The 27,999-nt window shown below is 38.5% G+C and overlaps 9 protein-coding genes across 9 annotated transcripts; 4 read left to right on the top strand and 5 right to left on the bottom strand.

The window, feature by feature from the left end:
* Positions 1-2,308: 2,308 nt before the first annotated feature.
* On the bottom strand, positions 2,309-5,008 carry HSP104 (chaperone ATPase HSP104; the record flags this gene model as incomplete). Its single annotated transcript, XM_455896.1, has 1 exon — positions 2,309-5,008. One exon carries the CDS (start codon positions 5,006-5,008, stop codon positions 2,309-2,311), a length of 2,700 nt encoding a protein of 899 aa, XP_455896.1.
* Positions 5,009-8,166: 3,158 nt separating this feature from the next.
* Positions 8,167-8,862, bottom strand: ISA1 (Fe-binding Fe/S cluster assembly protein ISA1; the record flags this gene model as incomplete). The annotated part of the gene is made up of 1 exon (XM_455894.1): positions 8,167-8,862. One exon carries the CDS (start codon positions 8,860-8,862, stop codon positions 8,167-8,169), a length of 696 nt encoding a protein of 231 aa, XP_455894.1.
* Positions 8,863-9,754: 892 nt separating this feature from the next.
* On the bottom strand, positions 9,755-11,923 carry FRA1 (aminopeptidase P; the record flags this gene model as incomplete). Its single annotated transcript, XM_455893.1, has 1 exon — positions 9,755-11,923. The coding sequence occupies one exon, from the start codon at positions 11,921-11,923 to the stop codon at positions 9,755-9,757; it is 2,169 nt and encodes a 722-aa protein (XP_455893.1).
* Positions 11,924-13,964: 2,041 nt separating this feature from the next.
* On the bottom strand, positions 13,965-15,734 carry TPO1 (polyamine transporter TPO1; the record flags this gene model as incomplete). The annotated part of the gene is made up of 1 exon (XM_455892.1): positions 13,965-15,734. The coding sequence occupies one exon, from the start codon at positions 15,732-15,734 to the stop codon at positions 13,965-13,967; it is 1,770 nt and encodes a 589-aa protein (XP_455892.1).
* A 2,942-nt stretch (positions 15,735-18,676) lies between these two features.
* KLLA0_F18084g (uncharacterized protein) lies at positions 18,677-21,259 on the top strand (the record flags this gene model as incomplete). The annotated part of the gene is made up of 1 exon (XM_455891.1): positions 18,677-21,259. The coding sequence occupies one exon, from the start codon at positions 18,677-18,679 to the stop codon at positions 21,257-21,259; it is 2,583 nt and encodes an 860-aa protein (XP_455891.1).
* A 440-nt stretch (positions 21,260-21,699) lies between these two features.
* On the top strand, positions 21,700-22,143 carry AIM7 (Aim7p; the record flags this gene model as incomplete). Its single annotated transcript, XM_455890.1, has 1 exon — positions 21,700-22,143. The coding sequence occupies one exon, from the start codon at positions 21,700-21,702 to the stop codon at positions 22,141-22,143; it is 444 nt and encodes a 147-aa protein (XP_455890.1).
* A 517-nt stretch (positions 22,144-22,660) lies between these two features.
* Positions 22,661-23,807, top strand: RPS13 (40S ribosomal protein uS15; the record flags this gene model as incomplete). Its single annotated transcript, XM_455889.2, has 2 exons — positions 22,661-22,681; positions 23,373-23,807. The coding sequence occupies 2 exons, from the start codon at positions 22,661-22,663 to the stop codon at positions 23,805-23,807; spliced, it is 456 nt and encodes a 151-aa protein (XP_455889.2).
* Positions 23,808-24,162: 355 nt separating this feature from the next.
* MSL5 (mRNA splicing protein MSL5) lies at positions 24,163-25,542 on the top strand (the record flags this gene model as incomplete). Its single annotated transcript, XM_455888.1, has 1 exon — positions 24,163-25,542. One exon carries the CDS (start codon positions 24,163-24,165, stop codon positions 25,540-25,542), a length of 1,380 nt encoding a protein of 459 aa, XP_455888.1.
* Positions 25,543-25,643: 101 nt separating this feature from the next.
* On the bottom strand, positions 25,644-27,698 carry CLF1 (Clf1p; the record flags this gene model as incomplete). Its single annotated transcript, XM_455887.1, has 1 exon — positions 25,644-27,698. The coding sequence occupies one exon, from the start codon at positions 27,696-27,698 to the stop codon at positions 25,644-25,646; it is 2,055 nt and encodes a 684-aa protein (XP_455887.1).
* Positions 27,699-27,999: the final 301 nt, after the last annotated feature.

Below are 27,999 nucleotides of genomic sequence, written 5' to 3'. Positions count from 1 at the left end.
TAACCTTTATCATACTTACAGACTTTGGGCCCAAAAATCAGTGAAAGAATTCGATAACTACTTGGTAAAAACAGGCTCAAAATTATGCAAATGAGTAATGAAAATGAAGAGAAATAAAGAGGAAAGATATCATAATCTAATCGTGGCTTCACTAATTTTTTGACTGCATCTTCTTGGTGAGAAATCGAGATACCCTTACCGGTGTGCCTCACTGCTAAGCAGATGCACAGTATTTCTCGGTGAAATTGTGCTTTCATTTACATCTTGCAAATGAGAGCATGTTCGGAGTCCTCAGAAAAAGATGCCGTGGTGAATCTGACGGTTAAATCCGGTATCACAATATCGCATGCACACCCCGAACAGTAAGTATCCTTTGATTTTTTCTATTATTAGTTTGCACGGTAGCTTCTAAGGCGACTGCAGCTATGCTTTAGATCAGACCCTATTTTTCCTGCTTTTATCATGCATTAATATGTCACGGCACGATAATCCTTTCACGAATCTAGTAGTGCAACAATAATATACGCAAATGGATAGGCTTTCGCTTTCACAAAAAACATAGTAGGATGTCAGTTAGAATGGCAATCTCTATATTGCCTGCTCTTCAAGTAAACAGAATAGAAATTGTTTCCCATAATTTTTTGTAGTGATGGTTCAGAACGTCTTATCTGTACAGCACAATCAGAGAAAATGTCAAAAAAAGCGCAAAGAAAAGAGAATTTAGAGAAAAAACAATGCCAAAAACAGTCCACATTTTCAAATCAGGAGTAAACCTTAGTTTGGCAGCCGATTACAAAAAGAAATCACCCTAATATCTCAAACTGTTTAACCGGAAATGTAAGCACAGGCTCTCGGCTGTAAGATAATGCAAAATCGGGTATACGATATATAGAATAGATAGCTATATACTACTACGGGTCCAGCCAAGACGCGACTGTAAGTGCCTCATGCACGAGGAGCTAAAGGTGGTTCGGAATCCACCAACGGAAATTTCGGGAATGTACATATTGATGTAGTGGCATTGCATCACGGTATTTGAATTTCCTGATTTAGAATAAAAAAAAGTCGATTACCTCCAGTACGCGTTTGGTATGGAAAGAAACCCTGGCAACATGACAATTATGAGTTTACCCACAGTGGCATTATTGACTGTTTTTTCTTTTTAACTTGCATGCAAATACGGCACATTGTTCATACTCAAAACGGTGTTGGAAAAATGCAACGGCAGAGTTGGGAAAAAACGGGTTGCTCTCCTTATATGCAAAACAAATCCGCACTTGAACTAGTTAGCGTGGCACAGGTAAATAAATAATAATTATAGTATCTGTTAGCACAATAGGAATTGTGGTAACCATGGCAATTGTAAGACATAATTCAATCAATCAATAAAATAGTAAATCGAACCAAACAAAGTACCGGTAAATCACCCTCAAGTTCCTGTACTCTTAATAAGCCAGAAACATTTCAATCTTGTAATCCGAACAACAGTTACTGCCAAGATCCGGCCTCCTTCATTCTGTAGATAAAAAAAACCAAGGAGAACACATGTCCTTTTGCATACAAACTAAAAAATAGGCACCTGAGATGAATCTACGAAATGAAACGAATTTACAGTGCTGGATTTTCTTCGCTTCTGCATTCTTTCTTAGAGGCCGATAAGCGTTTTTCCGTTCCTTCCCTTCCGACGCGTTTGCGTCTTATCCCACACATTGGTACGTGTGTCTTCGAATTATAGAGAGGCTCGTATCCAAATGCGAGCGTACGCTTTAGTCCATCTGATTGCCTGCTAATTTTTGACATGTAATAATGGAAGCCTTTCAGGGAAAATGATCTACGTCTATCTCTTTACCAAGCATGTTTAGCGATGCCCAGAACGAAAGGTATATGGGATGTTACTCAGCCAATAACTCCACGGAACGAGGGAAGAAGAGGAAAAAAGCCGAAGATTAACATTCGTGAGGAAAGAAGCATGATTTGAAGAAAGACCAATCAAATTCTTTTGAATCATGTGCAAAATTGGACTTACTGACTTGGGAAATCAGTGAAAAAGGCTGAAAGAACCCTGCCCATCTAAGTAACATGTAATACAAACTCAGCCAGAATGCTTAGTTAGTACGCTTGTATGAATAACAGCAGCACCATTGGTTTGCACCTCTTATGAACATGAAAACATGTAAAAGTCAAAATATTATACTAAAGAAAGTGAAAAAAATATGTACTTTACACTATATATGATGGTACTGTTGAACTGAAATTTTATTACTGAGTGAGTTTGTTTGTATGTTTTCTTTTTGTAATTCATTTTAGATCAGTCTAGGTCTAAGTCGTCATCGTCGTCCAAGTCCAAATCCATGTCTTCATCACCAATTTCTGATGAAGCTGGGTGATTTGGTAAAACTTCTAAATGAGATCCATCGGCACCCACTTCTACATTGACAATTTCTTTGTCTTTGATCTCACCCTTCAAGATATGGATTGCCATTGGGTTCAAAATCTCGGTTTGAATTAATCTGTTCAATGGCCTAGCACCCATATCCTCCGAGTAACCATTCTTGGTCAAGAAATCCCGAGCTGGTGGTGAAACGTTGATCTTGTAATTCTTATCATTATCCGCAAATTGCTTCTCCAAGTCTTTGATTCTGATATCAACAATTTTGTGAATGGCCTTGTGAGAAAGCTTGTTGAATACCACGATACTTGAGATTCTATTCAAGAATTCTGGTCTGAAATGTGCTTTAACGGCACTCATCACCAACTCTTTGGAACCCTCAGTAACCTTTGATCCAGTCTGAGCATTGATAAATTGGGCACCCAAATTAGAAGTCATAATTACAATACAGTTCGAACAGTCAATTGTCTTACCTTGACCACTAGTGATTCTGCCGTCATCTAACATTTGCAAAAGAACGGTCAAGACATCAGGGTGGGCCTTTTCGACTTCATCAAATAACAACACACTGTATGGTCTTCTCTGTAATTGATTAGTTAAGAAACCACCTTCTTGGTAACCAATGTAACCGGCAGTAGTACCTAATAATTTCGAAACTGAATGTTTCTCCATCAATTCTGAACAATCGATTCTGACCATAGCTTTTTCATCATTAAACAAGAAGGATGCGACTTTCTTAGCTAATTCAGTCTTACCGGAACCAGATAAACCTAGGAATAAGAAAGATGCCGGTTGATTAGGGTTAGACAAACCAGATCTAGAAAGTCTGACAGCGTTAGAAACGGCTTTCACAGCCTCCATTTGACCCACAACTTGTTGCGATAACTCACGTTCCATATGGATCAACTTTGTGTTTTCAGATTCAGTTAGTTTATTCACTGGAATACCGGTCATTCTAGCGGCAGTCTCGGCAATAACCTCGCTGTTAACCACGTTCTTCACCATTGTTTCAGAACCTTCCCTGGATTCTTCTTCAGCAACTTTTTGTTCCAATTCCTCAATACGTTTCTTGATATCCGGAATAGCAAAGTATTTCAAATCAGCTGCGGTAGCATTATCGTAACGACGTTCGGCATCCATGCATTTGTTTTCCAATTCATCGAGCTTCTTTTTGGCTTGTCTTAGTTGTTCATGAGAATCCACTTCCTGTTGGTAACGCTGTCTCATTGGTTCCAATTCCTCAATTAATGAAGCTTCCTTTTGTCTGGCTTGTTGTAGCCTTTCTTTTGTCGTTGGATCCGTTTCTTCATCTCTTTCTAATGCCTTGATTTCAACCTGTAGTAAATGCAATTCGCGCTCTTTATTGTCTAATTCTTCGGGCTTAGAATCACGAGCAACAGCGACACCGGCACATGAAATATCAACCAAGTCAATAGCAGAATCAGGTAATCTTCTGTATGGCAAGTACCTCTTAGCTAGTTGAGCTGCAGACACTAGGGCACTATCTAGAATTCTAACACCATGATGTATTTCATACTTTGGCTGTAAACCTCTCAAAATAGCTACCGTTTGCCTTGTCGTTGGTTCAGGGACATCAATCTTCTGGAATCTTCTTTCGAAAGCACCATCCTTCTCGACCAAAGATCTATATTCGTTAGTGGTAGTGGCACCAATTACCTTCAAGCCACCACGAGATAAGGCTGGTTTCAAAATATTAGCAGCATTGGCAGAATCATCTACACCTTGGCCCATCAACATATGAATCTCATCGATGAATAATATAATTAAAGTCTTTGATTCCTCGATTTCTTTCAAGACACCTTTTAATCTTTCCTCGAAATCACCTTTATATTTGGCACCAGCCGTCAATGCAGCAAGATCCAAAGAAAATAATTTGCAACCCTGTAGAATTTGTGGAACATCATCGTCGATAATTCTTTGAGCAACACCTTCTACAATGGCAGTCTTACCAATACCTGGCTCACCGATCAAACATGGATTTGACTTGATTCTTCTAGCAAGAACAGTGATGGCAGTTCTAATTTCTTCTTCTCTACCGATAACAGGATCCAACTTACCTGCTCTAGCCTGTTCAGTCATATCGATCGCATACTTCTTCAAATATTCCCATTTTTCATTTGTATCAGCGTCTCTTGAATCAATTCGTTGATTGCCTCTCAATTCGAGCATCTGCTGCTTCACAGATTCTATGTCAATGGAACACTCCTTAAAAATGCTTTGAGTTGTTGCATCTTTGAACAAAGCAGTCAATATATGATCTTGACCGACGAATGAATCTTTTTGCTGTTTCCTAATTTCTGAAGTATCTTTCAAGACCTGCCCGAAAGCATAACTTGGCTGAATTTCTAATGGTGCGGGCGTCTGAGATGGAGTCCTGACTAGGTTTCTGTTGATGGCCCTTTTCAAAGGTTCATAATCATATTTCGCTAATTCCACCAAGTTTTGTAAGAATCCAACAGAACCATCCTCGTTTGGCTCAACAAATGCAGCAAGTAAGTGAATTGGTTGTAACTGAGCATGTCTGTGATCCTGAGCCAATTTCTGGGCCAAACGGATAATTTCGTTGGCCTTATTTGTAAATTGTGTTTCGTCGTTCATTGTAGTAATATCTTCTTTCTAGACAATAAACTGTTGATGCGTTTGATGATCCTGACAATTGTTGTTTATTTCTATCAGATAGACCACTATTGATACAATTGATGTAATTGAATTCCAAAGCAGGAAGCACTCAACAAATGATTCTTCGGATGGTCTCCCTTTATATACCTCTTCACTACGCTTATATTCTATAAACTTTTTTTTTCACCTATTCTTTCTATAAGCATCTATCAAAAGATACCCTAAAATCACCTTATTAAGAAAACTAATAGCAAAGCAAAATATACCTCAACCCCTATCTCCCGGTACCAGTCCCAGCTTTAGTATTGCCCAATTCACAGACAAACAAAGCTCTAACAACTACATTACTTTTCCAGTATAAACCAGTACATTCTCGAATAATTCACTCACTCAAGGTTAAGCTTTTAAATTACCGTTGGGACTGACGTTCATGGCTACGTAAAATAGAAAATTGTAAGTACGTCCTTATTGTTAGTTGAATACTAGATCAAACAACCAGCTATCCCAGCATGTTGCTTACGGCAATGTAGAAGCTGTGTGGGGATTGTAAAGCTACTTAAAATTCACTCTGCTCTAAGCTAGAGTCCGGAACCGTGATAGCTAGAACATTACCGGATTTTTCTGGAAGACTCTCGAAAGTGCATGTCCACAAAGAAAACCGAAGAAAAAAACTGGAACAAGTGGATCACCATCACGTGATAGATTTTGAAATTTAACGCTAGGTTTTTGGAACGCACTTCTGTTTCGATGTCAGGCGTCAGTTTTGTAATTCACGTTAATTAAGACAATATCATTGGCATTGTGTCAAGTTTTGGATAGCAACATATTATTATTTTCCTTGTAAGATCTACATATGTATAACTAGATATTCCAGCTCATGTGCGTGATGATCTTTCGTTTTTGAATCAAATTAACAAGGACATCATGAAAGCAATAATGGAGCCTATGGACGAAGTTCTCTTCCAATTATAAGCATCATTTAGGGCAGTAGAATGATCAGTCTCAGTGCCATTGTAGTGACCGTCATCTGTTTTCCATTCAGTGTCCGTTTCGTTCTTTACCTCTTTGTAACCTTCCTTCAATGCAGCAGAGGTAGTGTGATGTGGTTTCTTGGTGAAACTCGTCTCAACACGTTTTTCTTCAGTCACTGAAGGTTCAGCTTCGGAGTATTCATCATCATCATCATGTTTTTTGTTCTTCTTGTCACTATGTTTTTTGTTCTTCTTATCTTCCTTTTGCTTTTTCTCTTCTTCCTTCTTAGCCTTTTTCTTCTCTTTCTTGGTTTTTTTATCTTCTTTTGGCTTCTCTTCCTCAGACTTTTCGTCCTTTGATGTGTCGTCCTTTGGATCTTTTTCCTTTGGTTTGTCTTCCTTTGGTTCGTCTTCCTTTGGTTCGTCTTCCTTTGGTTCGTCTTCCTTTGGTTTGTCTTCCTTTGGTTCGTCTTCCTTTGGTTCGTCCTCCTTTAGTTTGTCTTCCTTTGGTGGTTTTGGAGATGGCTTCAATTTCTCACATGGAACAATGTCAGCGCATGCATATCTTGTACCATTAGAATAATGTAAGGTAATTGATCTACCTCCAACAAAAGCGGGATCACCCTCGATCAATGATAAGTATGGATCCAAATATTCCGTCTCGTAATAACTGTAGTCGATGTTACCGTACTTACCACTTAAGTCACCAACTTCACATTTGGAGATATCATTACCGCATGGCACCTGCCCATTGTAAGGGTTCAAGTGTTCTTTTGTAGACTCACAAGTTGGATCGGATGGATCAACTGGTTTTTCGTGGATGTGATATTGAAGCTTTGGCTCCAAAGTCGATATTCTGACGTTTACCTTGGCAATTCCATCAAGACTAGTGAAAGTGTGATGTATCCACCAACCTTATCGGAGCCAACCTGAGGAAATTCTGCAAGGTAGCAGGCTTTCTCTGGATTTTCATAAACAACTGGCGCAGACTCTCTATCAGCACCTGCTAGTGCTATTGGAAGAGCGACTAAAATTGGAATTAGCTTTTTTTGTTGCATGACAGATATATTCTTTTAAGTGTAATTGAATAAAGACTTTGGTAAGTTTGTTTTCCTGGACTTGTTTAAAAAACCGGTTGGAATACGAGTGCTTATTTAAAAAGTTCCTTAGAGAGTTTCTAGGTGGTAATAATACTGTAAAGTAGAATAAGAGAAGTGCCTTTTGTGACGGTAAAAAGAGAAGTAATTTTATCCTATACAAAGAGGTTTATATATTTAAAATATTTCAGCGTGACAAGGAATGGGGTACAAATACAGAATCAGAGAGCCATGTCAGAAAATAGGTAAGAGAAACCTTTGTGTCACTGCACATCTTGGTTTCTGTGCTCAGTGTATATATTTTTATTTTGAATTTTATTCTGTCGCGGGACGTGCACGTCCATTAATTTTGTTAAAGTACCTTCGAGTATTTTTTTTAATATTGGGACAGCAAATATATCCTTGGACAGCGAAATTAATAGAGCTCTCCCATTAGTGTAATCACAACCGCAACGTCCGTTTAATTAAAGTAACGTAGCTAGAATATGGTTTGATAGAATAAATATGATGTTAAAAAAGTTATAAACGAGCTACATCAGGTAGCATTTTTTGTGACCAATAAATATACATATAGAATTATAATGATGATTGTAATTGTGTTTAAGGGTATTATTGGTGTGGAAGAAAGAGATTGAATGAGGGAGGATTTCTTAGGGTGTATCGCATTGAACAAATGAATAAAAGAATAAATTCAAGCAATTCTCCTCCGGGGGATATCATCAGCGTCCCGGACGCTTTATGCCCCCGTACGTACCCCAAATGGAAAGAATACCTGCTAGTAAAAAAGATCAGGATCCGATGCTATTGTATAAATAAATGTCGTTAGAATGAGTTTTCCAAACTAAACACCTTGTAGTAAGAGGTAGCAAACCTATCAGAAGAATAATACGTGGGGTGAGTGTTGTGTTAGTTGCGTCAACTGTTAGTTTCTTTATTTTTCTCCAGAGGCAATCCGGATGAAAGCGACAACAGTCAATGCTCCTTACAGGTGATGAATATTTATGCTTCATCCCAATGCAAAGTTGTGGATGATAATGATGCCGATGATGATGGAAAGATCTTGCATTAATTATACCATGAAACTTTCACCGCATCCGCATGTACCCTTAGAGTTTGGATTCTTGAAAACAAATCTAGAGGACAACTTATCATCTACCCAGTCCATTTCACTACCAACTATACTGAAAAGAGCCTTTGAATCAATTATAACCTTCACACCGTCTTGCTCTACCACTTCATCGAACTTTCCTGGACTAGTAATATATTGCAAATCGTAAGTCAAACCGGAACATCCTCTATTTTTAACTCCTATTCTTATTAGTTTAGGTTCAGGTTGATCGAGCAACCCCTTCAAATGAGAAAGAGCATTGGGCGTCAACGATATTAGAGCTTTACGTGGCCTTAGCTTTCTCTTTGCACGTTTTTTTGGTTGAATATTTTCATCGACTTTGGGTGGTTGGGTCTGTAAAGGTTCCCCCTTCTTGGCAACATTTTTAGGAAGCGAGTAAGTGAGCCATGTCTTTTTAGCACCTGCGGTCCCAGATCCAGATGCTTCTTCCTGTGTACCAGGTGCACTACTCTTACCGTTCTTCACTGGAATTTCAAAATTGAATGGCCAAACTGGAGCATTCACTTTATCCCCATTCTGAGAGGTTTGCAAAAACCTCTTAGTCCTTGCCAGTGGCCTTTGAGAAAGATGTCTCACTGCCAGCACATTGCCACGCAGCAGGCACTGGTTGCTTCTAGATAGTATGTGTCTTTGCATCGTTTGAAATCAATAGATAAATAGAGCTCCTTCTGCGTGAGAAAGTCACTTTCACTTTGTTTTACCTTCTTTGGACTTTTGGAGCAAACCCGATGGATATCAATATTTCAAGTACTGATGTAGAAAAACCACAACGTTGTATGCTAATAAATAATAATAGAATCAGAATGTAATCTCTGTACAACCTGTGCGAGAGTATGGCCTGCCTTCAGTTGATTGATGATTTGGATACTAGCAAATTTGGAATCTAACCAAAGAAACGGGAGAAAGTATGCTTTATTATAAGTGTTTCGTTATATATCCTCTAATTTTCAATTTTTTTTCTCATCCTCTGTTCTCCTGTGCATACATCATAACAAGTTAAAAAAGTGAATGACTAGTTTACAACGAATCAGTCCCGCTGCGCGTTTCCTACTTGATCCGTGTTCGGATCCCGGGGAAAAGTAAGGGATGTGGGACGGGTAACTGTCATCTCACGTCAGCAAAAAACGAAAAGGATTCTTACTTGTCAGGATATGGTTACCCGGATGAAAACATGTGACCACACGTGACAAATATGAGTAACAGGGGGAAATCTGGCGATGGGTAATGAATGGCATTAATACTAGTGCAACCAGTACATGTTAACGAAGGAAGTAATATTTAAAAGTACTTATATAGACAGACAACAAGGACGTTGCATATGTTTAGTTGACTCTGAATAGACAGTGAAAAAAAATGGTGATTCTGATAAACGAAGGTGAATTAAGAAGTTGAATAGAAAGGAAATACTAATATGGACCAAATTAATAAGAAAACGCATGTTCATGTGAAGAAATTGGAACAAGTTCTGTCACCATTTCCGAATAGGTAGACAAAATCAGTGATCTAATAGAGAAAAGAAAGGCACGGATCATAGTGATTTAGTTTCTCTCTTGAGCCATTTGAATGCAATACTGGATGGTTGCAAGAATGGAACGATTGAAGACCATATCCTTGTATGATAGTCGTTAATCTGTGATTTCTCCTCTGGCGTCAAAAGACTTGTGTTGATTAACTTCTTACAGTAAGGTACCATAGTTAGGTTCTCGAACTTCAAAAATTTACGCTTACCAAATTGTAGTCCTTCAGCTTCCTTGACGAGTAGATCGTTTTCTATTCGGATACCGTATTCACCATCTTTATAATAACCTGGTTCATTGGTGATTATATTTCCCTTTTCCAAGGGGAAATTTACAAGATGTGGTTTGTATCCAATTCCGATTGGTCCCTCGTGAACATTCAAGAATGAACCAACACCGTGACCTGTACCATGCTTGTAATCCAGTCCAGCTTGCCACAAAAACTGTCTGGCAATAACATCGATGTTATATCCACTGGTGCCCTCAGGAACCACCAACCGTTCAAGTGCCAAATTACCTTTCAATACTAGTGTATAGTTATCAATCTCTTCCTGCGTCGGCTCCGTGAAATGTAACGTACGTGTGATGTCTGTCGTACCTTCTAAAAATTGTGCTCCTGAATCACATAGATATATTTTGTTTGGATCGATCATGGACGAGTTCTCTTCGGGTGGTTCGTAATGAATCACTGCAGCATTCGATCCAGTGGATGAAATGGTACAGAACGAATTACCCATGTAGTGTTTCGCTGTCTTTCTGATTTCCGTTAACTTTTGAGAAGCCTTGTGTTCATCAATTAATTTCTCATGCTTAACAAGTTGATCTTCTAACCAAGAGAAATACTGAATCAACGCGACGGCATCTTTTACTTGAGCAGAATGAGCATTTTGGATTTCGGTCTCATTTTTAACAGATTTCATAACTTCGATTGGAGACGATACACGCTTCATAGTAGAACCATATAACTTACGAACAATTTCCCATGATGAGTTGGATGGAATCAGAATTGTTTCTTTTTTCTCCGCAAGGGCAGAAGCCTTGTCAGACAAAAATGACCAGATATTTTGATATGATTCAACTTTGATGTTATTTTCACTCAAATAATTTTCAATTTTATCATCAAATGGATTATCAGTGAAGAGTATCGTTTCATCGTTGGACAAAACAAGATAAGCAAAGAAAACTGGATTGTATTCAATGTCTGAACCACGTAGATTTAATAACCAACATATTTCGTCCAAGGCAAAAACTACCAAATGAGAGGCTCCATTGTGGTCCTTTGAAATCTTGTTCATAACACGCTCACGCTTAGACTTGTAACATTCTCCAGTATATTTGCGATCCAATAGTAGTAATTCATTTAAGTCTCTGACGGGCATGGTTTCAAACTCGCACCAGATTTTATCCACCAAATTATCTGCAACAGCAACAAATTCAATCTTTGCATTAGTTCCTTCAGTTTTATCCTTGATCACTTTCTCAAACATTCTCACTTGATCAAAACTGATTAATCTTGGATCGATACCAATCTTTGTTGGTTTTCCACCAAGAGCAAGCGACATTTCATGTGCCTCGTTAACAGCCCATTGTTGCCAAGTTATAGGATCTTCTCCCTGCCTTACTAAAGTCCAGTTACAATCCAGTTCTTGACTGGCTTGGTTAAAATAGCGCCCATCAGTGCTCAAAATAGCTTCGCCCTCAGGCTTATCTGTGTTGAAATTCAATAAGTCTCTTGTTACACAGGCAACTCCGGCACTTCCGGTAAACCCAGAAATGAATGCACGTCTTTCGTCAGCTTGAGAAACGTATTCAGACTGATGTTCGTCCTCTGATGGAATAATGTAACAGCACAAATCATGTGTATCCATTTGCTTCCTTAAGGCAAGCAATCTCTTTGCGGTTTCAGTACTTTTGAGCTGACAAATAGAATCAGTTGAATATATGGATTCACTGGTAGGACTTAAAGGTGGATTCCCAAAATGAGAATGCCTTCTGGAAAAGTTGATTTGTTTCAATAAAGCTGATGATCTTCTACCTTGTCTAGACAACTGCCCGTAACTGCAAGTACAATTTGCACACGGTTTGAAACTCCTTGAACTGGTAGCTGTGGCAGTAGTTGGACCAGAAGGACCGACACCTGAAATGGAGGCCAAAGATGGTCTCATATTAACCGTAGACATCCTTAAAGATGGCCTTAATATCCAACGAAACAAAACTATACCCTTGTTAAAAGTTTGAGCCCCACTTAATTACCTTTAAAAGATTATACGAAGCTCTTATCCAGAGAAAAAATCCCAGAACTTTAAGGTAGTAAAAATAATATAAACACAAATAAAAGCTGCGACACTAACTTGTATCAATCTTTGGTGTAATAGTCAGCCAGTGTGAGTTAAAAAGGAGTCCCAAAAACTGGTACTAGGATGATATACTAAAATCAATAGCCTTTCTATATTCCCGAAGTATTACGAGCACGCTTTCTGAATGATCTCTTTCTCAAAACTATCGCCTCCTGTCTTTATCGACTTTTGTTCTTGATCTCAAAGGTAAAAAGATAAACTACTTCTCTGTATGAGTTTTTCTCTCGTTTGCAAATACATACTGTATAAATGCAATCAATATATATAAAAAGCATTTTCAAATTTCAAGTTTCTGTTTCTTTTAATTATGCTCTTTTGTCTCAAAATCAACTAAAATTTCTTAAAAAACGGGTAAAGAAAAAAAAAAAACAAGAATGGCGAGAGCACAGAAAGTTGCCAATTTAAAGTTAGTTAGGCAGAACAATAGTACGAGCAAGAAAATAGATACATGGAACAATTTTTCCATATGACTAGTAGAAGTAAGCTAACTAACTATAGATCGGGATATTCTTCTCAAAAGCTATCCTTGTCGTTGTCAAATTATGTAGTATTATTTTCATTTTTTTCTTGAATTAATGATAGGTTGTTTCCGAACCGCATGCTGGGAATTCGTTTTCAGTTTCCTTTTTGACATCAAAAGTGGGAACACAAAACTACATGAACCTAGTCGCTTAATGGTTATGCAGGAGATTGAAAAAAAAAAAGAGTAGCACGTCTGGAGCCTGAAGACCTAGCCATAAGGTGATAATTGAGGTGATAACTGGTGTCTGAGACTGAACGATCATAACACCCGGTAAATGTCGGCATGTGTACTGTCTATAATTTTGCCTATCGGAGTGCTCTTTTTCGCTATAGGAAGTGGTTGTATCCTCTTTGAAAATTCCTAAGCTCATCACAAGTCCATGAACTGATTATGTAATGTTCCATTATTTGACAGCACAATTTGCAATTAAAAGATGGATTCCCTATGTACTGGTTCTTTCACTTACCACTAGGTAGCATGAACAAAGATGTATCCACTAACATTTAGGCAAGAATATTGCTATGCGGCACGTAAACATGAGAAGGACAAAATTCGTTAAAGTCAAGTATTAATCAAGGAAATACCGAAAAATAAGGGTTAGACTCGAGAACAATTAAGCTTATATTGAAGCTATGTAGAAGACTTACGTTGTACTATCTTGAAGAACATTTCAAACAAAACTTCTTACCTTAACTAGTCTGGTGGTTTGGAATAACCAGAGTTTTTTTTCCCGGTCAATGCCGCCTCATAAACAAGGTCAGCACCTGTCCGTAATTTCCTGGGTATACCTTGCCTGATCAACCGAGTATCCACAGTATGCATGAATTGAAAACTCTTGATCGTCTGAACACAATAACTAATAGTATTACTTCCGTGATTGAGTTGAATAAGCTCAGAAATAGCCGGCGAAATATTGTAGTTCTTAGGGGAGTTCTGAATGAACTAATTAAGTTCAAAAGATATGTCGAAGTCAGTTCAGTTAATGAAGAGCATTTATCCAAAACCAGACTTCTTCAACATTGAGAGTTTCGAAGGAAATTATAATGAGAAAAGGTGCTTTACAAAATCTACGTGTCTTATGATATAGCAAAGAAAAAACATTTCCTTGACTATCGGGTATTAAGTAGAATATAGTCAGTAATTGAGATAGATCTCATGCATTTGTAAATTAATGATTCTGATTTCTTAACCGGTCTTTGGTTGTTCGTCTCGAGGACCCCGTTAAACATAAGCTGTAAATATAACGTGGGAAAAAAGCACAGTTCGACGGTCGCATTGTCCTGGAAGAATAACAATCAGTAGGTTGCATTGGCGCTAAAATTATGAATGTTTAGATTCAGCTTATTGTAGGTCGTAAGCGTACTTGGATTTTTGCCTTAGTCTTCTACCGTACTTGTAGAATAAGAATGGGACAGGAATCAAACAAGCGGCGAACAAACCCAACAACAAACCAGCCCAGTTGGTACCCATGTTTTCGAACATGAAACCAGCAAACAATGGGAATGCAGCACCGAAAGAAGATCTCATAAAAGTGTTACCAGCAATGGCAGAAGCAGCCAAGAACAAGTACGAATCGATTAGATAGTTGAAACATGGTAAGAAAATAGCCATTAAACCGTAACCAATGAAGGAACCACCAATGGTTGGCACGATCCAGTGGACCTTATTTGGATAGTTACCAGTCCAACAGAACCAAAGGATACCGATTGGGAAGATGATACTACCAACCATCATTGGGAATAATCTTGCTTCGGGAACGGGTTTACCACTATTGGCTATAACCCTTCTAACATAGTCCTTTTCCATGTAGATATTGACAACAGCTGCAAAGAACATACCGATGATCAAAGCAATATATGGCAATTCACCGTTGGCATAGAAATGATAACCTTTCACAAAGACAATTGGGTAGGCTTCCAATAGTAAATATAGAATACCGTAAACGAAAGAGTTGTACACGGTAATCAAGAAAATAATTGGTTCAGTGAACAACATGTAGATTGGTCTGGTGATAGTCTTTTGACAAACATCTTTGATGGAGAGTTCGACTTCTTCATGAGCTGCGTGGATACCCCAATTACCAGTCTTCTTTCTCATCATCTTGGCTTTATTAACCAAAATAGTTGGGTGATGAGTTTCTTCAAAGAAATAGCATAACAGGACAAAAATGACAGAAGCAAAAATACCAGTAACGTATTCAGTCCATCTCCAAGAGGTGTATTGCACAATGTAAGAACCGAACACTGGAGCCAAGATTGGACCGACGAAGACACCCAAGGCAAACATAGTAACGGCAGTACCTCTTTGTGTATTGTCAAACATATCGGAGAAAGAAGCCGGCACCACAGCTAATGGTGCAGCACCGATAAAACCACCGAAAAATCTACAAATCAAAATAGTTTGTAAATTTTCTGCAGTAGCTACAGCAAACTGGAACAAAGCGAAACCAAACGAAGCAATCAATAGCACACCTTGTCTACCATATAATTCCGATAATGGAGCGTAAATAACTGGGGAAGCTGCGAAACCAAGGACATATAAAGTAATACCAAGAATAGAAACGACGTTGGCAACTTCATATATTTCAGAAATAGTGGTAACTGCAGATGCAAAGATAGAGGAACCCATGGTGATGGCAATACAGTCAAGACCCAACATTATACAGATCACAAGTTTCTTCTTCAAAGGCCAGTTGAAAGGATGTAGAGGATCATTTGGACCATCGAACGTAACTTCATATGGAGCTCTATCGGGCAAAGCTTTAGGGTAAGGTCTACCACCTCCCATTGGTGGAACATCAGAGTAATCCACTTCTATCAAATCTGGTTCGTCTTCTGTACTTGTCAAGATTCTAGACAATCTTCTATTAACAGCAATTTCCGTTTCCGAAGCAGGATTCGTGAAAGTTTTGACCAACTTGAGAGCAACGTCGTCATTATCAGCAGTACCACTGCCAGATGGGCCCTTTTCCAAATCGTCACCGCGGAACGGTCTATCAGCACCGACATCTGATGACGACGCTGTGGAGCTGCTATATGACACATTATCATTTCCTGATGCGCGAGCCTGTACGGCGTGCTCTGAAGCACCACTGTCAAGATTAGTTGACATGATGATATATATGGTAGGAGATGTCTTTTTTTACCTGAGCTTGTCTCCTTCTAATTCCTCGAAACGTTAGAAACTTAATGCTTCATGCCGTAACCCCCCCCGTATCTCTTCAAGAATTAATATTCATCGGGCACATATATATATATATATATATATGTATAATATAGGCACTGACTTTTTTTGGTAATGACATTGAAAAATGCAAATAATAACAAACGGTTGTTGACATCTTCGACAGCAAGACATGGAAAGTATAGAAAAATTGAAAAAAAAAGGCGCAACACAGAAGGTCTCGTTAAAACCCCATGGATATCAGCAGAAAAAAAAGGTTTTGATTAGAAATGCGATATGTGTCAGAGGGTTTTAGCCTTGACCGGTGGATGATATACGATGAAATCTATGGCAGTATTAGACAAATCACGTTTAGGAAACGTAACTGTTTATACCGAATATTCCTATGGATCAAACTGAGCAATGCTGTGTGCGAACTGAAGCCCAAAGTAGGCACAGCCAGAATATCTTTTACACTATAAGAAACGATTGAGTTTGAGTGGATATTACTTCCAAACGCAAGGACGCCTGTAGCCCAGGTCTTTAGGTTATTAACTTGCTGGAGAGCAGAAATTAACCCCGAATGGCTGTTTTTTTTAACTCAGATTTGGAACGAAGAAATATTACTAATTTCTCGGATTTACTCCCTCACCCGAATTGACGGACAATGTCGGCACGTATTTAGAAATATGAAAAATTTCACTGCTGCACGGAGCTCTAAAACAAAAGGAATCCGTGGAGATCACTTTTTATACCCGAGAATTGACGGACCGATACGTATATCCGTCTTCTCTTTCACAAATCCAGGTAGTTTGAACCACCAGGAGCATTTCCAACCGAAAACATTACTACTAGCCGCGTTGGGACGCGGCTAATGAAGGTGTTCCCTCGCCTTCCGTCGTTTATGTGAAGATTTCAAGTTCGCTCAAGTTTTTCTTCCAACCGCACAACGTTACCCGGACAAAGTACACAGAAGACGAAGATAGATGATGATATAAGCTCCATTTTCAATGTTACCCGGATACATGACTACATTAATCGGAGACGCCTTTTTCTATTGGGGCTGGCATATGTCACACTGAAAAGTTCTAGATACCACTGTTGGATCAAAAAAAAAACACATGCCCTCGGCTGTTTTGGATTTCTTTTTTAGGACACCCAGTTATTTACTACAATTGAATTTGAACGAGCACAGAATACTCTGGTATTATTACGTGTACATACCCTGACATGAACAGGCTTGGCAGGGTCTGCACTGCAACGGGTCAGTAAAGTGATCAAAGTTCTCACCTGCATTGCACGTGCTTAGCTGGGAACGGTCTGCTCTTACGATTATGACTCATTCCTGGCACAACGCTGTTAGTATTTACACATTTCCAGGAACCATCAGCATGAATTGCCGCGTAGGGCTGTATTTTGCAGAAAAAAAAAGTTTGTTCCTGACCCTGTATACATATAGCTTTCATGTGATCACCAGGAAAACTGGGTTCCACCCCCCCCCTTTCCCTTCCCCCTCCCCCAACCAAAAAAAATAAAAGCACAACAAAAGAAAAGAAACGGACCCTTCTTATTTTTCTTTCTTGAACATGTTGAGTCGAATCTCGTAGTCATCATAGCGATGTCCGTATGCCATCTGATTGTCGCACTTAAAATTGCGTTTCTTGCACTCGCTTAAACTTGACCAGATAACTCTGCCTTTGTCCAAAGTAAGCAAATATTGAGTGTCGTTTTTTTTTTAACTTCCATTTTGGTTTTCCCGCCTTCTCTCTTCAACCATGGAAATAGCGTAGGTTTCATATAAGGTTCCTCTTTTCCTGTTTTTTTCTTGAAGGTTGCCATGTACAAGGCCAGGAAAAGGAGCAAATATATTGGTTAGAAGAGCACAAGATATTAAAATGAAACATGTAAGCCCGCTGGAGCTACGTGGCATTAATCTGGTCCCACTACTGCCCCTCTTTTTTTCGTGCATATCTTTCCACCTTTGTATATTGTCAAAGAAAGAAAAGTCTCTTATAAGGAATGTCACCAAGCCTGATTTTGACTGTGAAAAAATCCAAGGTGCTGAAAAGAAAAGAAAACCAAAAAGAACGTAGACTACACACAGCAATGTGTATTCAGCAGAAGGGACCTCCAGAGAAACATGGGTAGAAAATAGTAGGGTTAATCAGTCATAGATGGACAGCCAAATTATACGAACACTTCCTAGTGGACATTAGCCATCCTGTCTCTACTCTTCGCATCTGTTCGATCGAAAAGAAAAAACATAAAAGACTTGATTTAGCCCAGATCGTTCTTGGTATGCATGGTTTATATATATGCGATATAATATTTTGAATAGTAATACCGTTCAGTTCCATACTTCTTCTTCGATACATCCTGTTCTTGCATCGAAGACTGAAAGTTAGAATAGGAAGGTGAGAGAGAAAGAGAAGGAAATCACTACACGCATTAGACTGCTTTTTTTATTGAAACTTCCAGTATTTTTATTTTCATTTTGGATCTCTGTTTGAATCAAATTCAGGTTTCTCCATTTTCTATTTACATTTGCATTTGGGATTCTACCTGTCTCTACTTTTTATCTTCTTCCTTTTCTTCATCAGCATCATCTTTCTCCAGTGCAATAACACGATCATAGAGCGTATCTACCAAGTTTCAATATTTAGATCTTTGTTTGTCTCTCTCTTCATCTTCACCTTTAGACTTAATCTCAGCTCAGAAATTCCGGATTGAATTAAGATTGACAGTCAGAGGAAGACAAGTGAGGAAAAAAAAATAAGAAAATAAAAAAATAAAACTTAAAATAAGGAAGCCAAAACTAATTATAAACTAAAACCCTGACTCATCTCTTCTGTGTGTGGGTTTTACAAAACGAATAGTAATAGCACCAATAGATGTCCTTTTCATGTCAGAACTGTAGGAAGACGCGGCGCAAGTGTGATAGAGGGAAACCTACTTGCGCAAGGTGTATTAAATATAAGATTGATTGTGTTTACGAACTGCCGCCAAAACATAAAATTAAACAATCGGTGGATATTGGGAATGATATGATATCGGAGACACAGCGGCAGCAAAAACTGCATAGGAAACAAAATTCTGTACGGAGTTCAGTGATAACTCCACAATTGCATCAACGGCAATTGCAACGACCGAATGAGTCCTCTTTGCCAGGTATATCACATGTTCCTCTCGTATCTCATTTCACACCAAAAAACACATCGCAATTCGATCTCAATTTTTTGCAAACGTCTAGCGCAGTACCATCTGGTGGCCCAATGGACGTTGGTTTGAATATGAGTGTTTCACTTGGTCAGAGTTTACCTCTCGCGACTCAAATATCTTCGCAATCTCCAGGATCAGGGCCAGATTCTGCTACGTCATCAGCTATGTCTTCAAGCTCAGCGCCGCTACCTTCCGTTAGCGCATCCTTTTCATCTCCAGGTAACATTTCAAACATGTCTCGCCATCCCTTATTATCTCATCACGGGTACCAAAATCAACACCATCAGCAGCATCAGAACCATCACAACAACAATAATAATAACAATAATAATAATATTAATGGTGATGAAAACGGTAACACTGATAACTTGCGATATGAACAAACTCATAAGGTTCATGAAAATGACCCAGAATTTGTACATACCTCTTTTGCAGAATATGATCTTAGAGCTAGATTTGAAACCACCAACGAGTTTTATTCTTATGTCATCAAAGATCCCTTCTACCATTATTTCCTTGTATCCCAAATCTTAACTGGATCAAAACTCATCAAACTTGATCCAGCAAATTCGTCACTTTGGTTCAGTTGCATATTAGAGGCAAGCAATGCTTTGCAACCGTTATCGGTTGAAGGAATCGTAGATAAGATAAGAAATGAAAGATCTGACAGCCCAACTAAACTCATCGATGATATGCTCAGCCTTTTGCCTCCACAAGATAAGATGAGAACCATCTTATCACATTTCTATACCAATGTTCATGGCCCATATCCAATTTTAGACGTCAATGAGTTTGAACAACTATACCAGATGATTATCGAACAAAGGCAATACTATTACGATTTACAAACTAGTCTGAAGTTCCTTACAACTTTAATGATGGCACTAAGATTAGGTTACCTATCGTTATTCTCGTATTTTACGAAGTTCGAACCTAATCATGCGTCTTTTAAATGGTGTTTACAATATCCGATCGAAGATCAACACCTTAAATGCTTATCGCATTGCATCCATTTCTTAAAGGATAACGAACAGCTTCAAGTACAAACGCTTATCCTGTTCAGGTTGATGCTATTATTAGAAGATCACGATGATATGTATTCGGTTTTCGGATGGAGTGATGGTGAACTTTGTAAGATGATCAATGATATGGGGGTAGCAATCAGAGATGAAGATTCGAACATGTGGATGCTTGTTTGTTGGAACAACCTGCACTATATGCTTTTATGTGGTGCAGTGCATGATCAATTTGACAATTCTGTGTTTTATGATGATGCCCATTTGTTGGATGATTCACAGACTTTGGAAGAAATCATATCTTTAGATGATATAGGGAAACACAATTTAGAGATTAAGCACATTTTGAAAAAAGGTTATCAATTGTTTAAGCTAATCATCAGTAACAGAAATATGGAGCGCACATTGGACGATGAACAGTTTATACAGTTCAAGATCAATGAGAATAATGGACTCAACTTGTTTAAATTGACACAACCTTCGTACGAATTCTCCATTGAGCAGGAACAAGAAATTGAAATTCTACCAGGTGTGCCAATAAATATCTCCATATTCAATGACTTCAATAAATTCAAGTGGGGCTATTTCTTCAAAGTCAAAAAATTATCGAACCAGTCACTATTGTTCTTCCACTTTGAGAGAACACAGTCTCCACTATTCTGGAGTCATTTGTTCTTCACATTGACTGCAGCAGTGGAAATAGCCAAGTCCTTTGTAATGGGTTTGCAAAGTCTAAGGCTAATGAAAACACCTTCGAAGTTCGTCGTTTCCCACGTTATTTGTCTGGTAACTAACAGAACATTGGCTGTATTATTTGGACTAATAATAAGATTTCTGTATTTCAAGCTGAATTGTAGAGATCCAGAGCTAGCAGCACTTGTCAGAGAGATCCTTCTAAAACTGTTCTCCATCTTGAAAGATGTTGTGAATTGTGCCGACATAGACATTTATCGACCAAGAACGGTTGGAATGGCAAGGAATTTAATCGAATTATTCAACCTGGGTAAACTAGAACTTTCTCTTACATCTTACCTCAACTCTTCTAAAGAGGAACTCCAGCAGTATCATAGCAACACTGTGCAAAACTCAAGCTGGTCTGCCCATGTAAAATTATCACCTCCATCAAACCTGAAAACGTACAGTAAAATGATTATGACAATGACTGCTTATAATGCAAAGGAGGTACTCAACGTACTGTCTCTTTACGACAAAGACCCATCATTATTCGATGGTTTCTAATACCCTGTTCTTTAGGTATCAACCTTGGGTGTGCTAGTTGTAAAATGTTACGACTTAACGATACTATTAATAGTTGAAATCAACCGAACCACACATAACTTGTAAATACTGTCACGAGTTCAACCGAATTTCTTTGTATAGAATATAAAAAAGTCTGTCGCCAGGCAGCAGTAATGATAACGTTACCTTTATTGATCTTATTTCTATTTTGAATCACAGCACTATTTTCCAGATTTATATTTTGCATTGAGATCAAAGGGAAATGAAAATCCATAGATAATATAACAAGAAGTAAAAGCCAATCTGTGAATTATGAACAGCAACAGGTGAAAGCGAAACGTAACCCATCCTTTACAAACGTTGAAGTATTCTCGAAATTGAAGAATACAGGGGAAAACAAACAAGCCAACCGATCCAGGTGAATATTGATTCAACGGAACATGTCGACTATATATCATTTTAGTAATGAAACTAAGAATCAAATCAAAAAATTCAGAACAGCGACTGCCAGGTCGGATGACATACAGATCCAATCCATCAAGATTCAACCAAAGCCATCTTACGAGATCATAATCGATGATGACGAAGATTTAGAAGATTTCAACCGGTTGGAAGATTTGGCTGAACTACTGCCTGATAATATGCCGAGATTTGTGCTTCTATCCTATCCAATGACCACAAGAGATGGAAGGAAAAAGACCCCGCTCGTATTGCTGTATTGGAAACCAGCCACTGTGGTATCACAAGAATGGAAGATGCTATATGCAGGTGCTTTGGAAATGGTGAGAGCAGAATGTGCAGTTAATAAGTACATTGAGGTGTCATCCGGACTAGAAGATGAAGACGATATAGAAGAATTGAAACAAGAGATCGAAGCTAAGTAATAACATACTTTTGCATGCCTTCTTTAAGTTGCTACAAATTGGGTAGCATCAATTAGTTAAAGATGTATGCCATATAATTCCGGTATTTCACAACCCATATTCAATCTCCTTATGAGCCAAGGGTTCATTGACAATACTGTGACACCTGTCCTTTCATTGGCGTATCGTTTGTATCGATCTTGAGGTAGCAGCTTGATGGAGGAGAAACATAAGTCACGTGAACAGAGTTCAACCAGGACTGCCAAAATAACACCAGTACACCATCAATATAAATATATTCGCAAGGAAAGAATTTATCATAATGATTTCCAAATAGGGCAATAAAGTATGCAGAATATTTTGAGTATTTTTCAGAACAGCTATCTCGAGAACGTTTGAAACCTTCCATAACTTTAATATAACGATATCAGTGTTATCTTACTTTATAATTGTTCAATTGAATGTTTATATCTAATTTATTGCATTTCAAGTGGTACATCACAGCAACCAATCAACACCGTTAAGAAAATCAGTCAAAATGGGTCGTATGCATTCTAAGGTACGTTAATAAACTACACTTCATTTATTGAAATGAATAAGGACTTAAAATGATGAGAAGCTACTTCAGGTTCATCACATCAAAGACTTTTGATGTGATTGTTTTCTGAGGGCTATCTGTCGGATCATCTCTACCGGTATATGCCATTGGTGGTTGTCGTATGAAAACCGTCGGGAATCATTTTCAGAGACTGAAAATGATTCCCAGTACAGTTTCAGCTTAACCATCTCTTAATCAAAACATCTTTTGATAGGGTATATTACTGGGTGACTCCAAGAACTTTTGTCCAGAAATGTTTGGTAGTGCATTGAAATTTCTTTACTGTTAAAAGTCTGAAGAAATGGAGCATCGTCAATTAAAAGCATTTGACGCACACTTTGATATGTGTGTGATGCAGAGTCGAAAAGAAAAACATGTATTGATAGTATGCCGATATCAATATATCGTGATGAGTTCTGATGAGATTATGGCGAAGCTAGTTTGATTTAAGAAGTATGATGATATACTTCTGATGGAGAATAGTCTGTTCATTATTGAGAATCGAGTTCCGATAATTAGATACCGACCTCCATTTCATAATCGCTAGTTATAGCTTCTTTTCTTTTCTGTCTTGGTTCTATCTCAGTTTAGCAAGCAATTAATTGCTAATTTGATTGTCCAAGATTTACTAACAATTATCATTTTTAAACAGGGTAAGGGTATGTCCTCTTCTGCTATTCCATACAGCAGAAACGCTCCAGCTTGGTTCAAGGGATCATCCGACGGTGTCGTTGAACAAATCATCAAGTACGCCAGAAAGGGTTTGACTCCATCTCAAATCGGTGTCTTGTTGAGAGATGCTCACGGTGTTACTCAAGCTAAGGTCATTACTGGTAACAAGATCTTGAGAATCTTGAAGTCTAACGGTTTGGCTCCAGAAATCCCAGAAGATTTGTACTTCTTGATCAAGAAGGCTGTCTCTGTCAGAAAGCATTTGGAAAGAAACAGAAAAGATAAGGATGCTAAATTCAGATTGATTTTGATCGAATCCAGAATTCACAGATTGGCTAGATACTACAGAACTGTTTCTGTCTTGCCACCAAACTGGAAGTACGAATCCGCCACTGCTTCTGCTTTGGTTAACTAGGTTATTTGATTTTGCATATATAGGTTTTACAATTTTTTTATATTCGGTTACTTGTAAGCATAAAACTATAACCTCTTTTTTTACCGTTATTGCGCTTCTAATTCTTCTAGAGTGGATGGCGTTTAGTCTACTTGAACTTACAGAGAAACTCCTCCTCTAAGTAGACCTGTCTACGGTGTTTTTTGATTTTTGGTTCTCAACTCTACAATTTCATCATTTCCATTGAAGCAAAGTAACTTATATTTGGACATTTACAAACACAATAATTTGAATAACTAAAACATTAACTCACCGCACGGAAAATAACATAATAAGGAGGCCTTTAAGCTAGCAGTAACATCTAAGTATCATAATAATGGAAAGAGGTCGTACTGATAATCAATATGATGCATTATGGGGAGCAAAAGCGCGTGAAAATGCCGTCTTTGAACAAATAGGATTACCTGCAGTAATTAATGGCTTTCTCGCGCCGGAACATGAGACAGCATACCAGGTGATGTTCAGAATTGCAGAAATCACTGCAAAGCTTAGATCGAATGATTTGACTCCTCCTTCTGGAAGGGCAAGGTCCCCTTCCCCACCGCCTGTGTACGATGCTCGTGGTAGAAGAACCAACACTAAGGAACAACGGTATAAAAGAAAATTGGAAGAAGAAAGACATCGTCTAGTTGAGATTGCTCTGAAAATGATACCAAACTTCGTTACACCGGACGACTATAGAAGACCTACAAGGTTTCAAGACAAATATTACATCCCTACGGAGGATTATCCGGATATAAATTTTGTGGGGCTATTACTAGGGCCTCGTGGTAATACTTTGAAGAAGCTTCAACAAGAATCGGGATGTAAGATTTCCATCAGAGGACGAGGATCCGTCAGATCAGGTAAAGCTGCTGCAGACCTACCGAAAGGTGCAATGAATATGAATGAGCCATTGCACTGCATCATTATTGCAGATGTAGAGGACAAAATACCATTAGGAATCAAGGCCTGTGAAAGTATAGTCGTCAAGGCGATCACTTCACCTGAAGGTCAAAATGATTTGAAGCGAGGTCAGTTGAGAGAGCTTGCTGTTTTGAATGGTACACTAAGAGAAGATAACTATGTACAAACATTCGGAAGAAAGAGAATTGGAATAGAGGTCGCTTCCGACGCAGCCAAAAGATTCAAAAATGCAGAATCTAACATCCACGACCAAAGCACTATCGTAAATACTCATAGACTAACCCCTATGATGCAAATTTCTATTGATGGACTAGGAGGTGATGGGATTACTGCTACAGCGGGCTCCAACTCTTCTGTAGGTTCACCTTCTTCTGTTTCAGCCAGATCCGAATCTCTGGCTGCAGAAAATTCAACGTCTGGAATAGGTATCACTGAAGGAAACTTAAATATTGCTACTCCAGGAATGGCACCCCCAGGTTTATCTCCTCCCGGAATGGCAGCACCAGGAATGGCAGCACCAGGAATGGCAGCACCAGGATTGGCAGCACCAGGATTGGCAGCACCAGGATTGGCAGCACCAGGATTGGCAGCACCAGGATTGGCAGCACCAGGATTGGCAGCACCAGGATTGGCAGCAGCACCAGGCAACGTTCCTCCAGGATTAATGCCCCCAGGATCTGTACCGACAATGAATGCACCTGGGCTTACCCCTTCTACGATATCAACACCCAGTTCGATACCGTCAAACCAGTTGCCACAAAGTTTTACCGATAATGAAACGAATAATTAATACAATTCGTATTTTTTCTCAATAGCCTATATGCCAACCTGATTAAATGCGTGTTCTAAATCTACAATTGTATTATCTGTATATGAATATAAAGTTACATATCAGCTGGAATTTTTCTCCCATTGTTTTGCCAAAGCTAGAAGATTTCGAGCAATAGGAGGTTGAGCAACACGATCGTCCGGAAAATCCAATTTATATGACTCTTGCTCAATGTTATCGATAGTAACTTTTTCCCTAACCAAACTTGGTTGTCTAGCATTGACCTTTTCCAAAGTTTCTTGATTACCATGAACTTTCTCATACTCCAGGAGAGATTGTAAAACTTGCTGGCGTTTCTTATCTTCATTATGTTCTTTGAAATATGAAATTGCCTTCTCAAAAATAGCCCTGGTGTGATGCTTATTCTCAGGTGTAATTTCAAAACTGAACTCCTCTTCGCCATCGTCGTCAAAATTCCCGTCTTGATGAGATTGTTGATAGGCTATTAGTTGGGTCTCAGTTGGAATAGTGCTCTCGAAAAGCGCCTGGTTTATCCATATGTTCACGTCATATCTACTCAAAATCAAATACTTCTCGTACAACTCTCTAGCCTTTTCATATTCTGCTGCATCAGTTTCAAAAGCGATATAGCGCTGAATGACAATCAGCTGGTCCGATTCAGATAATCCAACATTATTGCTCATGGAGATATCATAGATCCCTCTTGATCTATCTTCATCTCCTAAATTTTCTTCTAATTCTGCATAATCCAACCATGATTGCACTGAACTAGGATTGAAATCGATGTATTTCTCGTATAGCTTTCTCACTCTATCAAACTCTTTTAGCCTTATCTCCAAATTGATGTAATATTTAAACACTTTTGGCTTGGGGGACTTTCCTAAGCTCACACCCAGAATTTTTCTTGCTTTCAGCAAGTTGTTCTGCCTAATTTCGAATTCTGCATACATTATCCACAGTTTACCGAATGTAAACTTCTTATGTGGAATGATGTCGAGGATGTCTTGATAAACCGAGCGTATCGTAGGCAAATCATTAATGGTGAGCTCTAGATAGACCAAGTATCGTACGCAGATTCTTATGTACCTCTTCCAGCTCGAATCCTTTACCAGGGACTTCGGCTTTGCCAATTCAATGAACGACTGGAAAGCTGATGTCAATTGCTCTTGATATTTTTCCTCAACCAGGTCAATATAGACCCACCAAGTAGAATAATGATAGGGATCTGATTTTAGATATTGCTCGTACTCGGCTTTCCTTTTAGCGATTACTATGTCCTCCATATTTTTCGAAGAGCCGAACTTCTTCTCGAACTGAATCTGCTGTTCCTTTAATGCTTCAGAAATTGGCCATCTTTCAACTGCTAGTCGGTATAACGTTCTAGATCGTTCATACTCTCCCTGAGAAGCTTCCCAGGAAGCGAAGCTACCAATAACTCGTTCAATATCTACCAGTGGTGTTCCGCTGAAACTTGTGAGTGTGTCTAGCGCGAATGAGAACACTGTTCGTACGGATGATATATCTCCATGAGTTTGTTCAAAACGAACCCATTTCAACCAGGTATCTATTTGAGGATGGACTAGAACAAACTTCGAGTAAATGTTCCTGACATTTTCAAAATTCAAGCACCTTGTTTCGAACTCGATGAAGGAGTCCCATGCATCGGGACCAGGTTCAAATGAACACCATCTTGTATAAATGCCTCGTACAATACCCTGATTTCCCAAAGATTCTTCCAATAAAAGATATTTGAACCAGAGCTTATCAACACGAGGAAGAGCGTTTGTTGCTCTGTCTAACAAGTTCCTTGCATGGTTGATATTTTTCCATTTGATTTCACTGTCGATGTATTGAATCCATAGTGGAATAAACCCATGATCAACAAGAAGAGCGCGTTCATAAATGGACCTAGCTCTTCGTATATCTTTCTGATCAAATTCAAATTGAGCATACCTCATCCATTGACGAAGGTCTAACCTATTTCTTTTCAAAACTGTCTCATACTCTGTTCTTTTCCTTCGTTGCCAGTCTTTCAGTTCTTCCAAATCTAATATATCTGCCTTCGTAGTAGCTGCAATCTGCTTCTTTTGGCTAAAGGCATCCTTCAAAATATTATCGGCAGTGATGGCTTCATTGGATAAACTATTGTCACCCATGTTACAGTATAGTCAGGTAAGTTATCCGTGTTTTTCTTACTTTTGTTTGCATCGTTGTCGTTAAGTTCATCTGTTTCTACAATTATAATGTTCGCACTAAATTTGATATCTGAATCATTATGTATTTATAAGGTTCATTCATGCATACAAGGAAAAGCAACAAGCATGTGTTACATCCTTCCTTTGTTTGATAATTGGACGGTCGTGTAAATGTAAATTATGTCATTCATAGTGTTAGCTTCCAATAATTATAGTCGTTTTATTAAATGCAGAGTAATTCCTCCAGGTATTTATCTGCAAA

The sequence above is a fragment of the Kluyveromyces lactis genome (assembly GCF_000002515.2).
Source record: "Kluyveromyces lactis strain NRRL Y-1140 chromosome F complete sequence".
NCBI classification, from domain to species: Eukaryota; Fungi; Ascomycota; class Saccharomycetes; order Saccharomycetales; family Saccharomycetaceae; genus Kluyveromyces; species Kluyveromyces lactis.
This window is presented reverse-complemented; position numbering and strand designations above follow the sequence as displayed.